This window comes from Convolutriloba macropyga, chromosome 1 (genome assembly GCF_964194025.1).
Source record: "Convolutriloba macropyga chromosome 1, txConMacr16.3, whole genome shotgun sequence".
NCBI lineage: Eukaryota > Metazoa > Xenacoelomorpha > Acoela > Convolutidae > Convolutriloba > Convolutriloba macropyga.
The window spans coordinates 23,195,154-23,210,251 of NC_134468.1; the positions used below are offsets into that span (position 1 = coordinate 23,195,154).

Genomic DNA, 15,098 nt, shown 5'->3' on the forward strand with positions numbered 1-15,098 from the left:
TTCGTATGCAAAACAAAAAATTTCCTTGAAGAGATAGAAAACATTAAAAAATTATTTACTCAATTATATTGTTTTTCTGCTTTTTAGAATTGTCTTTCTCTCCGCAACTAAACACGTTCTACATAATCCAAACCACAATGGGGCAGTTATGCATTTATTTTATCTTACTCGTGCTTGCAACTTGATTTGTTTTATTTTTCTAAGGTTCGGGCAATGACATCTTATTGAAGATGGCACTCTTTTTTTAAAGATTTTTTCTTCCGAAGAAAAATTTTTTTTTGTTAACGTCGACATATTGATGTTTCTGAGTTGTCCAGGCACTATATTTTAAGAATTACTGACTGTTGATTCAAAATGTTAAAGCAATTTTCGTAAAATGTTTAAGGTCTCAAGAATCACATATTAAAAATTGCTAACATCATACGGCTGATTAATCACCATCACATTTTTTTTGTTAACATCGTTCCTGCGCACGCAGTGTGTTGTAAATATTCTGTTGATTTTAAGATTGAATAACTTTTTCTTTTGTATTCTGCTCTTCGCGTCTTTTAACTCTTGTTTAAGAAGATTTATCTGTTCGATGTCCGCAATAGAAACAGAGTTACTGCAAATTAATCATGTTCATATCATTTCTACAGAAAGATAGTTATAGTAAAACAAAAGATTTTTGAACAAAAAGCTGATAGAGATTAGGGATATTCGATTCACTTAAAGTCATAGCTCGAGGCATTTTTATTCTGAAACAGAAACAAGAAGGGACTGCGTTGTATAGTATACGCATATCGAAATGGCGCCAAAAAAAACTGTTTTTATTTGCTTTTTGTTAAGGTTTTTCTTAGCCTATATATTTTTTCACAGATAAGGTCAGACGTTTTTCTATTCAGTCAATAATAGAAGACATTAGAAGAGTTATGGTCAAAAGCTGACATTAGAAGAGTTATGGTCAAAAGCTTTCAAAAATACATTTTTTGAAAACCAACAAAAAAACTGTCCATATACTTTTTCCAATTATAAGATAAAAGTGTTTCTTTTTTTTCTGCTACCTATTTTTTGACAAACCTTGAAAATATTTTCAAACGTTCTATTGGATTTCGTTAACAGCAATTTGTTGCAGTTGATTTCTGTGTTCTACAGAAATTTCAATTGCCTTTTGGAAATTTGAAATCTTTGTATGAGAGGGGTCAGAAATTTTTACCGGACACATTACCGGACCTCCTTGTTGCTCATTTTTTTTGAAAACGCGAATAGTAAGAAGGTAAGGCAAAAAATTTTGGGGCACCCGATCAGAGGTTTCAAAATTTGGGAAGGAAAACTGTACATTCAGGTGGCGGTCAAGTAAGCCGATAGGCAAGCAAACCGAATTTTGGGATACCGAATTTTAATTTGGCCCTCGGCGTCGCCGGATTACATCCCACTGCGGGTGAGAGGCATGGTCGTGGAGAGTGGTCCGCTGAGGCCCGTACCCACTAGATGTCTAAAAATTGACGTATTTCTGTTTCTTTGGTGCATTGGAATACATAATGCACTATAATACTATGCGTAGTGTTGATTGTAATGGTTAACAATGTAATATTTTTGATAGATTACATTACTATTACATAACTTTCGGCTTTCACGTAAATTCACTGTAAATTCAAATTTGCAGCTCTTTGTTAGATCACAATTTGTACGACTTTATCCCGATAACAAATTGTTACGTTGTGTTCACAGCCAGATATTTGGTTGGGATGATTGTCTTTCAAACAAAGTTCAATTTAGAGAAAACGAGCTGTGGCTCAGAAAATTGAACTAATTAAACAAGATGATCAATTAATTTACACACACAAAATAAAGCTTGAAAAAGGTTTGTTGTTGCTTAATCAGCGTCCGAGCATGTTTGTTTAAGTGCAAGTCTTTCTAATGAAAAATTCATAAATATTTGTTAAGGTTAAAACGCGGCACATAATATGCTTCTGTGCCAAAAATTGCTTCGTTTTTGAATGTCACTTTTAAGAAGCCCAAGTCATTTGGGGACATCGTTCGTGCATCTGGCCTTGTTATAGTCACGAAAGTTTTTTCACAAGCTTTACGCTTTTTGGATCCCTGAAACTCGTGTATCCAAGTTGTAAGTTTTGTTATATTATTGGAATTTAACGCCCATAATGGATAGACCAATCTGCAATCCAGAACTGCAGACGTTCTTCGTGTTTGGAACATCAAATCATCGAAAGTCAGGTCTAAGGAAAAAGTAGAGTCTAATGCGAATGGGTCTGCTACACTGCGCAATTCGTACGCTTGCATAAGAGCATTTGAAGAAAAAGTCCCGAATGATAGTTTTGCATCCGATATCATTTCGAGGTCAGCTAGAAAATGAAGCAAAGATTTCGGGTTATATCTATTGGAAGTTAAACCTGAATTGCTGGTTTTCTTCAAAGAATATACGGTTACGTTACTGGATTTTTGACGTTTGACGCCGTTTTGCCTAGCTGCCTCACGGAACTGATCAATATTGTTGGCAGAATCGGTAGCTATCCAATATTTGTAGTCCTCGCGACATAGATGCTTGAACATTGTACATGTGTACGAGATAAATTTGTAATATTGCTCCGGTGGAATTATCTTAGCTTCTGACTTTTTGTCACTACTTCGAATGTGTACTGAGATAATTTCTCGTGAAACTCGCGCCCCAGCCGAAATATTCGATTCTCTTATAGATTTTGCAATGTCTTTGCGCGCATAATCACCTATTATTTGAGAATAGTTTAAATCTAAATATCACAAAATGAGATTTTTGGTTCTCATGATGAAAACAAACGGAACGCAAAATACAGCCAAGAAGTTTTTCCTTGTCAAAAATTTTTTTTCAAGGCCGCAAATGTTTTCATTAAATGTTTAGCCAAGCAGAGCAGAACAGAACAAAGTTTCAAGTTATAAAGTGATCCATGAACAAATTGAGCATTTTTCAAATTGAAAAAAAACTTAAAAATTTTGATTTTTTTAAATTTTGTTTATGACAATTGACAGAAAAGGACATTTTGTTTTGTATCATGCTGCGCCATGTCCTAAAAACATGCGAAGCATTATTTAATGCAGAGTACTTAACGGATGCCTGTTTTTGTCCGCGAAGAAGACAAAAAATAAAGAAGACAATACTAAAAATCAAATAACAAGAATAAATTACGACCAAAATTCAATGTCCATATTAAAAAAATTATAACATAATCACACTCGCATCAGATAAAACCTATACAAAACAAATTAACCTAAACTTCACTAGAACAAATATGAGAGTTGTCCTCAATAGACTGGGTAACAGGTTGAAAAAAAGAGCGAAAAGATAGAAGTTCGAAAATACTTTTTTTTTGAAAATGATTAATTTCAGGGTGAATATTATCAAAAGATATTAAGCGAAATCCCTAAAAAGTTCATTAAAACCTCCATAGAAAGCTATTAAGGCCTGTCATTCTCCAGTGTACGTCATACGACTAGAAAAAGGAGGACAAATAATAGCAAAATTGAAAATTTCAATTCCAATTTGCGCGAAAATGGCAGCGAAGCCGTTAAAAAATAATCTTGACACTAAGTGCATTAAAAATAACCAATTGGACAATATTTCAAAGCCAATTATTTTTGCTTTGAAATACCATTATTATTAAACCTACCATTATTATTAAAACTTAAATAACTTCATTAAAAATTACAAATATATGAAAATCTCAAGCATTTTCTGAAATTTCATAGTCATATTAACACTAGTAACAAAGCCCAGAAAAAAAATATTCGAAATTAAAACTGGAATAAAATTAAAATGTAGCTCGGTTTTTTAAATTGTAAAAATGGGTTTTGAACTGTTTTTACAGAGACTAAGCTACATACAAACCGACTGAAAAACATTGAAAAAAAGCCAAGCTCAAAAATCCAAATTTGTTTTTAAAAACAAACGTTTTCAAAAGTCTTAACACACTAAGGATTCCAATTAACAGAGATAAGGTAAGTTGCAATGCAGGAAGCCAATCGGTCCTGTTTATAATGAGACTAAGTGACAAGACTACAAATTAACAACAAATAAACGCAGAAGCCAAAACTTCACATACAACTTTACGACACCACAGTGTTTAAGACACTTTACTTTCAAGAAATTATCTGCAAAAATTGTAGATAATTACATGCGTCCCAAGTGAAGATCAACGGGTATTCCTAATAGTAGACTACCGAGAAATGACAACAAAAAGATTCCCAAAAATTGAGCAGTATAAAAATCTGGATCATTTTTTATGAAATTAAATGGTCAAATCCATTAGTCAAAACAAAAATCTAAAAGAGACGAAAATTTCTGAATTAGAAAAGTGTGTGAGATTTCATATTATTGAGATTGATATATATGGTGACGAAAAAGATGGCAAACAGGAGACAGTAGAAAAAACCTTTTTTAATTGTTAATTTGAAAGTCACTCAACAAACAGCTATCGTGTGAAATCTCTCAATAGGTTCAATTATACGTTCTCGACAATCATTTGAGACATGTCATTTTCAGGTATATTTTATACAACAACAAAAAGAACGACAAAGGCAAAAATTAAAAAAAAAGGGTCCACTAAATTTTGCTAGAGAACTGTGTCTGAGCCCAAAAGCATAAAATATTCAGCAAAAACAATTAACATATATAAATACTTCCTTTTCAACGCTGTGGTTTTGCCAACTATGCTTTCCATCAATTGGACCTGTCAATGAGGTGGTTATTGGTCAAGGAACCAGAATGAACTTATAAAATATGCAATTAGGCTCTAAAATAAAAAAAAAACTAAAAACTTTTTTTATCAAAACCAAGAAACCAATAGCTTAAAATACAACCATTACAAACAAAAATTGCATTTCACAATGGTTTTCCAGCCGCTTTTACTGAGAATACGCCAAAATTTCAGTTCTATAAGTTAGAATAGTGGCAAATTTCATAGATTCACAGATATTTTCTAAAAGCAAATTTATTCAAAGTCTTACGAGGCAATAAATAGCAACTGAAATTATTTTCTACGCTAATTTATAACCCTTAAAAAACCAACTGGGTCTTTGATTGGGGATACTTAAGTTATTGGTTCAGAAAAAAGTATTACAAACCAAATCAAAACATGCGAAGTCCATAAAGTTTTACGAAAAAAACTGGTCAGAGTCATAAAAATCATCTGCTTAACCTCTAAACAACCGTCAATTGTTTAATTGTTTGCAAAATACATCAATTTTTAAACTAAAATTTTCATTAAATTAAAAATGAATAATGCATTTTGTATAATTATCGGGTTTAAATATGTAAAAACTTGCAAAATCATAATTTCAGAAGACTCTTTAAGCCATCAGGAGTACAACTATTTCTCTTTTTGAGCATAAGAAGAATATGACTGATGTTTTACGATGTCTTCTTTCGGAGAAATCAAAGAAGGTGGACTATAATCATAGTTGGTCCCATTTTTGACAAAAAAGTCTGAATTTCGAAAAATTTAGCGTAAGTTCTAGACTTAAAACTTGGATCGAACATTTCAGCAACTCTCTGCTATCTTTAAAGACAAAATCAATTCCACTATCGTTTACAATTTGAACATGTTTTTACCAAAATTGACAAAATTCGGGTCAAAAATACGGAAAGTCTGAATAGAAACAGCGGAATATCGTCTCCTAATCACAAAACTTTTAACCTCAATAGCTACCTGTAAAAAAATTCTAAACATCCTTTCGATTCCATATTCCACGGTTTTCTAATGATATCACTCACAACTCTCTACGATGATTATATCAATCGAACAAAATTGACTGATAAAAAACCATTTTGAGTATGTAGTTCCTTCCCCCCCCCCCTAAAGTAGGTCGGAAAAAAATACAATTGGAAAGGAGAACTAACGTAGCTAAATTGATTTAACCAGTATTAGTTATTGGATTAGTTTTATATAGTCAGTAGTTTCAACAAAAAAGTATAATTTTTAAATTTTTCCCCCAAATAGAATCAATTTATCTGAGACATAGTCAGCTGGACCTTACAAATAATGAAAGCAAAATCCAAATAAAAAAAAGAAAAAAGAGTACTTGATATAGTTATTTATGGAAATCTCATTACATTAAAACAAAAATACCGCATCAAGCAAAAAAAGTCAGTCCAAAGTTTCATTGGCTAATGAAAACTTCAACTAGGAGGCTGGGTAATATATGTTCGCACACAAATTTCAGATGCCGCTCATCTACACTTTTCATTGAATTGTCCTTGGTTAGAGTCAGAGATTTCAACGATTTCTATTTATCACAAAATAAAAAAAAGTTGCTTCAAACTCAAACCAATAACCTAATTAAACAATGCCGATGAGATATGTCATTAACAAGACTACGAGACAAGAAAAAGAAAAAATTAAACATACAAAACCAAACATGAATCGCGATCAAATATTTAATGTATGTACTCTTTGTAATGTTAAAGACTCAAAGATCAAACAAAAACTAATTTGAAAAAATCAATTGTACCAAAACTCAACAAGACATGGGACCTGCCTTTATTGAGACTAGGTAACAATTAGATAAAAAAAGATAAAAGAGCAAAGCTAAAACGCAATTATGTGCAATTACTCTCATTATCCAACTTAGGTCTTTCGACTAATTAAAGAACAACAAATACTGGGAAAAAAATAAAAAATTCAGTAAAAGTTCGCTGAAACTCAATGTCCCAGCAGTTTAAAGCCTAAACTAATAATAAATGCAAATACATATATATATATATATATATATATATATATATATACATATATATACATATATATATATATATATATATATATATATATATATATATTTATACATAAATATATATTCAACATTAACTATTCAAGAGAAACAGTTCAATTATTCAGATACCCGTTTTTTAACGCTGTGCTTTTGCCAACTATGCTTTCCATCGATTGGACCCCTCCATCGATGAGGTGGTTACTTTACAATGAAACAGAATGAACCTATAAAATGCGCAATTAGGCTAAAAAAACAAAAAATCTTTTTATCAAAACCAAGAAACCAATAGTTGAATCTAAAACCGTTACAAACAAAAAATTATAACTCTTAGAAAATGGTTTTCCAGCTGCCTTTATTGAGGATACGCCAGAACTTGAGTGCTATAAAATAGAGTAGTGGCAAAGTTCAAAAATTCACCGATATTTTCTTAAAGCAAGTATATTCGAACCCTTACGGGACATTACATAGCAACTGAAAAAATTGTCTACGCTCACTTATAAATCTTAAAAAAGCCAATTGGATTTCTGATTGGGGACACTTAAGTTATTGGATCAGAATAACGATTACAAATGAAAGCGAAACATGAGAAGTCCAAAAAAGTTTATGAAAACAATTGGTCAGAGCCAAAAAAACCATGCGCTTAACTCTAAAGCCAAAGTATGTGTTTGTTGGGCCTCAATCCTTGTATATAGTAGCTGTCAAAATTTCATTTGATTTTTTTTTTCAGTAATTTATAAAAAAAAATCTGTAATGACGTAAATACTTTGAAAAAAGGCCAGGCCCCATAAAAATATAATTTTTTTACCGTAAGGATACATGGTGAGATCAAGATCAGCCCTGATGTTGATGCACGTCTAAGAAAACACTCAAATATTTAAGTTGTGGCTAAATAGATCAGTTTTTACACAACAATTTCCAGTATATCAAAAATAAATAATCCATTTTGTATAATTATCGGATTGAAATCTGCAAAAAACCGGCAAAATCATAATTTCAAAAAACTCTTAATGCCATTGGGAGTACAAATAGTTCTTCTTTTGAGCATAAGAAGAATATGACCGCAGTTTTACGATGTCTACTTCAGGCAAATTTAAAAAAGTGGGCTATAAGCATATTTGGTCTCATTTTTGACATAAAAATTTGAACTTTGAGAACGAAAGCGTAAGTTCTAGACATGAACTTGGACCGAACAATTCAGCACCCCTCTGCTATCTCTTGAGATAAAATCAATCCCATTGTCATCTACAATTTTGACATGTTTTGACAATATTGACGAAAATCGAGTCAAGTATGCTGAAATTTGCATAGAAACAACGGAATATTGTCTGCTATTCACAAAACTTTAAACCTCGATAACTCCCTTTAAAAAACGAGAATAAAAAAGTCAATTCAATTCCATATTTTAAGTTGGACAGGCTTTCTAATGACACCACTCACCACTCTCTACAATTATTATATCGATCGGCCAAATTTAACTGATAAAAAAACCCATTCGAGTATATAGTTCCTCCTCCCACTAAAAAGGGTTGAAAGAAATACAATCAAAAAGGTGAACTAACTTCGCCAAAAAATTTTACCAGCATTAGTTCTTTGGTTAGTTTTATTTAAGCAGTAGTTTTAATATCAACAATACAATTTATAAATTTCCCCTCAAATTTTTCCCCGAGTCAATTTAAATGAGGTATTCTCAGCTGGACCTTACAAATAATGAAAGCAAAAGCCACGTAAAAAGTGAAAAAATGGTACTTGATATAGTTATTTATGTAAACCTCATAACAGTAAAACAAAAATACCGCGTAAAGCAAAAAAAATCAGTCCAAAGTTTAATTGGATAACGAAAACTTCAACAAGGCGGCTTGGTAACATACGTTCGCCCACAAAGTTCTTACGCCGCTTATCTAAATTTTTCATTGAATTGCCTTCGGTTAGAGTAAGAGATTTCAAAGATTTCTTTTTATCTCACAAAGACCTCAAGTTTGAACAAAAAAAGTTGCTTCAAACTCAAACCAATAACCTAATTAAACAATGCCGATGAGATATGCCATTAACAAGGTTACGAGACGAGACAAAGAAAAAGTTAAACACGCAAAACCCAAAACCTGAATTGCGATCAAATATTCAATGTATGTTCTTTAAAATTAAAAAAAACTAAATTGGTCATCAAATAAAAACTATTTTGAAAAAACAACAAGTTGTAGTTCTTTCAACAAGATATGAGACCTGCTTTTATTGAGACTACGTAACAATTAGACAAAGAAGAGCAAAGAGCAAAACGAAAAAACATTTGTGTTTCGTTTATAAGACTTTTAAACCGTTCGTCCTTTTTAGTCCCTTCAGTCCCTTAGCTACGAATGTAAATCATTAACTAGTTTTATTTATAACTCCAGAAGAAAACATTGAGACCTCTCTTTATCCAAAATTATGTCTTTCGACTATTTAATGAACAACAAAAACTGGAAAAAAACAAAAATTTCATGAAAAGTTTGCTAGAAAACATTGTCCAAGCCGTTAAAAACCTAAGCTATTAACTGAACTAAAGACACAAGTAACTATATATATATATATATATATATATATATATATATATATGTAATTGGGTCTGCATTTCATGCTAATGGGACTAACTCATAACAGATTTTAAAAAACTAGGATGAAAGTCAGAAAATTATTATTCTAAGTTTGAAACCGCTATTTAAAAGCGGTCATGAAAATCATTAGTTTTGAAATTAAATAAATAAATAATGCGACCAAAAAAATGCAACTACAAACAAATTTCGCAAAAAACGGCTTCGAAGCCGTTAAAAACAGAACCTATTCACTAAAAAATTTATTTCCGTTCAACTCTGCATTCCTATAAAAACTTTGTTGTGATAAGTGTCCTGTGATTAGCATAAAAAAGTGGCCAGACAAAGAAGACAAATGTACAAAAATAAAAACAAAAGAAAGTACGAAACGAATGTAATCTCGGCAGCTGGAATTCCAATTCAGTAGAAAACAAATTGCAGTTTCTTTTCCGGAATTGAGCTACAACTTGACAGAATGAAAAATGGTTTGAAAAATATATATCATTTTATAACAAATAAACACAAAGTCATGAAAACAATTAGAGTCGGGCTTAGAAATTTGAACAAGATCAGTTTTACCAGTCGGAGACCTGTATTTATTGCCAATATATCACAAAACTCTAAAAAGAACCCCACTATAGGCCGACGTTAAAATTGTGACTAGAAAACTGTGTCGACGCCGTTAAAAAACATAATCTATTAACTAAGAAGCCGAGATGTTTTATATTGCGTTTTGTCAACGCCGTTGTTGTGATAGGTATTCTGTAATTAGTTTAACAACTTGGGGAGGCAACAAAGACCAGTGTAAAAGAAAACAGATGATTGAACATAAAAATATTTTAACTCGTAGTCACAAAGAGAAAAAACCATTTCTGAAAACTTAAAACGCAATGAAGGATAAAATCAATTTTGTAAGCAAAAAAATGTGCTCTTTTGCTCGAAATGAGCTACAGTTGACATAAAGAAGGAAAAATGGCGAAAGTTCAAGAATCAGCTGTTTTTCGTTTTGAAAAGTTAAAAAACGAAAGTTAAAAAACAATCAGCTTTAAAGTAGATTAATTTTTAGCTCGATAGGACTCCAATGGGACATGTCAATAGCGGGACTAAGCCTTAAAACACAAAATATTTCAGACACATCAAGAAAAAATAACAAAAAATTTCATTGAAAAAACAACAATTTTACGCAAACCACTTGTTTGTGAAACCATAAAAACTTTGAGATACTCAAAAAATTCTTTTATATGTTCATGGGGCCTAAGTTTTCAGGGTACCAAAAGATCTGTCCGTAAGTGGGCAAGAAACTGAAGTCATTCCGGTGTAATAGCATTCAGGTAATTCACTTAGGAGAAACAAAAAAGCAAAAAAAAATTGCAAAAGAAAAAACTGCGACTAATACAATTCGGAACTACAAATTGACCAGTACTAGCCTTGATATTCTTGTCTTCTTTCAGAAACAAGCAAATGTTCAAAATCTTTGCGAAGTGCATCATTTGACGAAAAAGGTCAATATATCAAAAATAATTGACGAATTTTTGAGAATCATCAGTGTTAACTTGGAAAAGAAACCGGCAATTATTTAATTCCGCAACCCTCTCATAGCAAACGAAAGTAAAAAAGACATTCTAGGATTTTGAGGAGAATTTGTGTCAGCGTTTTTCAGGTTTGTACTTCCAGCTAAATTGAACAAACTATTCCATAGAACTGCATGTTTTATGAAAAAAGGCTGAATTTGAAAATAAATTTAGCCAAATTGTTAGCAAAAATTTCGAATGAAACTGTCCAACACATTTATTTTGTCTTTAAAATTGAAATCACTAAAAGTTTGGTAGAGGACTTTAACAGATTTTAACAGACCAGCAAAATTGACAAAATTTGAGCAAAAATGCGGAAAATGCGATTAATAACAACTGAAATCAGTCGAATGCTCACAAAGTTTTGAGCCTCGATAACTCCGTGGATAAAGAGAAATTCAATTTTTTTTATAAATTCTACGGGTGGGTCGGAACGATAACGTGATCGCAACCTCAGAGCTGATACCAAACGAATGACGATACAAAGAAAACAAAGGAACACAAATCCCCCCAAGAGTTACAATCTCCAGCAACACAACACTCATGATCATCAGGGCTCTTTACCAGCGCATGCAGTCGTTGAACATCAATAACAATAACCTTCTTAGATGTTTATAGAGCAACTGGAAAACTGAAGTGCTTAACAGAAACTCGATTGTTTTTCTAAACTAACAAGGCGGCTCGTTAATGTGCGTTCGCACATGATGTTCCGACCCGAGCTCATCTACATTTTTGACTTAATTGTCAACCAAATGAAGAGATAACAAAAATAGATGTTTGACTTTAAAAAACACGTTACAAAACGTAAATACTAAATGAATTACATAATGCCATTTCTCATTACAGCGCTCACGAGATCTACCAATAAAAAGACTACGAGAAAAAACAGCAAACAACAAAATATGCAAAAACAAAATTTTCACGGCAGAAACCCAATATATAATTTTAAAAGCACCTAGTAACAACGTCAAAATGCAATCAAATAAAACCTTAACTCCACAAATTTAGTTTTTGCTAACTATACAGCAGATGTATGTTTTTCATAATGAGATTAGGTAAAAAAATGACATAGAGAATAAAAATGAGGTTAAAGTCAAAGATCAATCAACATTTCTTAAACCAAATAATTTCAAAAGTCTAAAAAAATCTTTAGCGTTTTTACAAAATAATTCTTGATAAATTTACTAAAAAGTCAATATGAAACTAATGGGACCTGTCTTTGCTGAGACTAAACCATAGGAATAAACTAAATACGCAGAAAATCTCAAAAAACGAACAATTTACACAAAGACCCAGAAAATCTCAAAAAATTAAGAACAATAACATAAATTATTGAAGCCATTAAAATCATCAGCTATTATATGAATTTTATTTATTTTTTTTTCAGTTTACATTTATACTCATTCAGCTAAAATTATACTAAAAGAGAAAAGAAGTTCGTTCATTTGGGCCACATTTGAAAATCATTGGGATCTGTTATTACCTGAATAAGCTAAAAGAAGAGAAAAAAGAAACACAAATACACCACTCACAATATTTTTTATGAAAACGCGTAATGTCCACCAAACAAAACATCAGTTACGACATAATATTAGTAGACAAGTTGTTTTTTGAAATTCAAGGAATTGGAGTGGACTTCTCAATGACGAGAAAAAGTTGACAAAAAGAACAAAAAAAATTTTTGAAGATGTATAATATCATAACTTTTAAGACTATTGGCTTTAAACTGACTGCTTCGGGTAACATCACTCATTACAGGTTTATGGGCAACATGACAGGCAACAATAAAGGTTTATGAGACCGATCAGAATTTTACGGCTACCTAAATATAAAAAAAAGCAAAAACAGCAAACTCACAAAAATTAAGCGAGAAAAATTTCAAAGTCATTAGAGAATGAAATTTTCAGTATAAACTCTTCTATTTTCAATTAATTTTTTAACAGCAAGGTGATTGTTTCTATTGTTACAAAATGACTTGAAAAACAACAAATATAAACAAAGATATTAAAACCACGAAGTTTTTGAGAAAAGCCCTAGTATCAAAGACATTAAATTCAATTATTGTCAACGCAGTTAATTAAACACACTTAATTCTGCCTCGATGAAATAGAAATCATAGGTTTCATTCATGTGACATCAGTAACTCATCACAATAAGTCGTATGGCAAAGAAATATACATCAAAACCACGAAATTTTTGAGAAATCCCATAGTATCAAAGTCATAAAATTCTACAGCTTTCAACGGAAGGCATTTATTACGCTAAATTATGTGACGAAAAGGATGTTTGTCATTCAAAATTTATCAATAAGACATTACAACAAGTCATTGACTATGAAAACAACAACAAAAACAGGCAAAATCCAAAAGTTCGGTAGAAAATTGAGAGAAGAAAGTGTCGAAGCTATTTAAACCGCAAGCTTTTTTCTGTGAAAACTTTTTCAACGATCCATTGAAGGTCTTCACTAAGCCAATGGGAGCTATCAATATTAGGATAAAGTAATACGATTTCAAAAGGAACCAAAATAACTAAAAAAAATCCAAAAATTATAAAAATTATGAAAAGTCGTGCACCGAAGTAAAAAAAACCAATAGTTAGAAGACAAAACCGCTAACTAGATAAATTGTCGTTGATGCAGAAAAAAAGCGGTTTTGTCATTAACGAGACTGACTTACAATCCACGAAAATAAGCTTAAGATTGATTTATGTTCAAAAAAAATTCAAAAAAAAAATTTTTTTAAAGTCTTAACAGCCATTAATCTCAAAAGCTTTCATAGGAATTCAATGAATACGCTCAGCTATGCCACGATGTGAATACAAAGATGTTTATCATGCCTAGGCTATCAATAAGACATCACAGTATGTCTTATGACTATGAAAAAAACAACAAATACAAGCAAAATTCAAAATTTCTTTAGAAAAATGGGAGAAGAAAGTGTTGAAGCCATTTAAAACATATTTTTTTCTCAGAAAGATTTATCTATGATCCTTTGGACGTCTTCAATAAAGGAAGATGTAGCCATCAATATTAGGATGACGTGATAAGATTTCAAAATGAACCAATAAAACGAAATGTCCAAAAAAAATTTTTAAAAAATTTGAAATCTTGTGGCATTGAAGACGTATAACCAATAGTTATTTGATAAAGCCGCCAATGGGATTAACGTATGTTGCACTGGTATGAGGGAGTTCAATCCTGTTTTACTGAGACGAACTTACAGTTCACAAAAATAAGTTTATGATTTACTAATTTTAAAAAAAAACTTCAAAAGTTTTTTTTTCAAAGTCTTAACAGCCATTAGTTGTCCACTCACAGCACTAGATAGGTTCGCTTATTGCTCATTAGCAAATCTTTTACACCTTTATTCAAAAAGTTTATGCCATAGGATTATAAAATTTTAGTAAAACCTCAAAAAATAAATCAAAATTTCATTTAAAATTACGAAATTTGAGATACGAATCCAAAAAAAACATGAGGGATCCCTTCGAAACAAATTTTTTGTTCATTGGGCTTCATTTGATCGTAAAATAGGTTTGTCATTAACTGAACTTTGATATTAAAAGTGTCTAGTAGTCTCTAGGTGACTTGAAAAAACAAAAAAATTGCAAATTTTTCCAAAAAAAGAGCTCCCAAACCTAATTCGAATTTTTTTTATATATATTAAACTTCCCTCTAAGACTAGAACTAGTCTTTATTATCTCCTTTCGTCTATTAAAAACCTAAAATAGATTTATTTTTTGGCGTGAAATCTAATTTTGAATTAAATTTTTCGTAGAAAAAACGTTAATTCGAACGAAAAATACGGTAAAAGTGAACAAAAGTGAACCAAATATCCAGTGTTCACATGAAACTTTAAACCTCGATAACTCCTCGAAAAAAACGAAATTCAAAAAAATCTTTTTAATTTCGAATTCTACGCTGGAAGAGCTTTTTAATGATACCACGCACATTTCTCTACCATGAATATATCGGTCGGCCAAAATTCACGGAACAAAAAAAAACCCATTTGAGTATATAGTTCCTCCCCCCCACAAGTGGGGTCGGAACAATTAAACTAAGTATCGTTTTAATATTATAACCAGGAATTTCAAAACCTATTGCATTCCAGTAGGACCGTAAGTTTTTTTAACCTAAATATTATTTCTAAAAACCGAGAATTAATTTTATACTCGTAAAGGCGTACTATTTTAAGAGATGAAAACTATTCTGGAGTAGAGAAAACTA

General features: G+C 31.4%; 1 protein-coding gene across 2 annotated transcripts in view; it reads right to left on the bottom strand.

Annotated features, from left to right (window-relative positions):
• Positions 1 to 1,866: 1,866 nt before the first annotated feature.
• Positions 1,867 to 15,098, bottom strand: part of LOC142347357 (uncharacterized) — a 64,169-nt gene continuing 50,937 nt past the window's right edge. For both annotated transcript variants that reach the window (XR_012760368.1, XM_075398927.1), the window contains exon 2: positions 1,867 to 2,723. Coding sequence is in view for 1 of the 2 variants with exons in the window: in XM_075398927.1 (XP_075255042.1) it covers positions 1,909 to 2,723 (815 nt within the window). In the remaining variant the exon portion in view is untranslated. The remainder of the gene's footprint in view (positions 2,724 to 15,098) is intronic.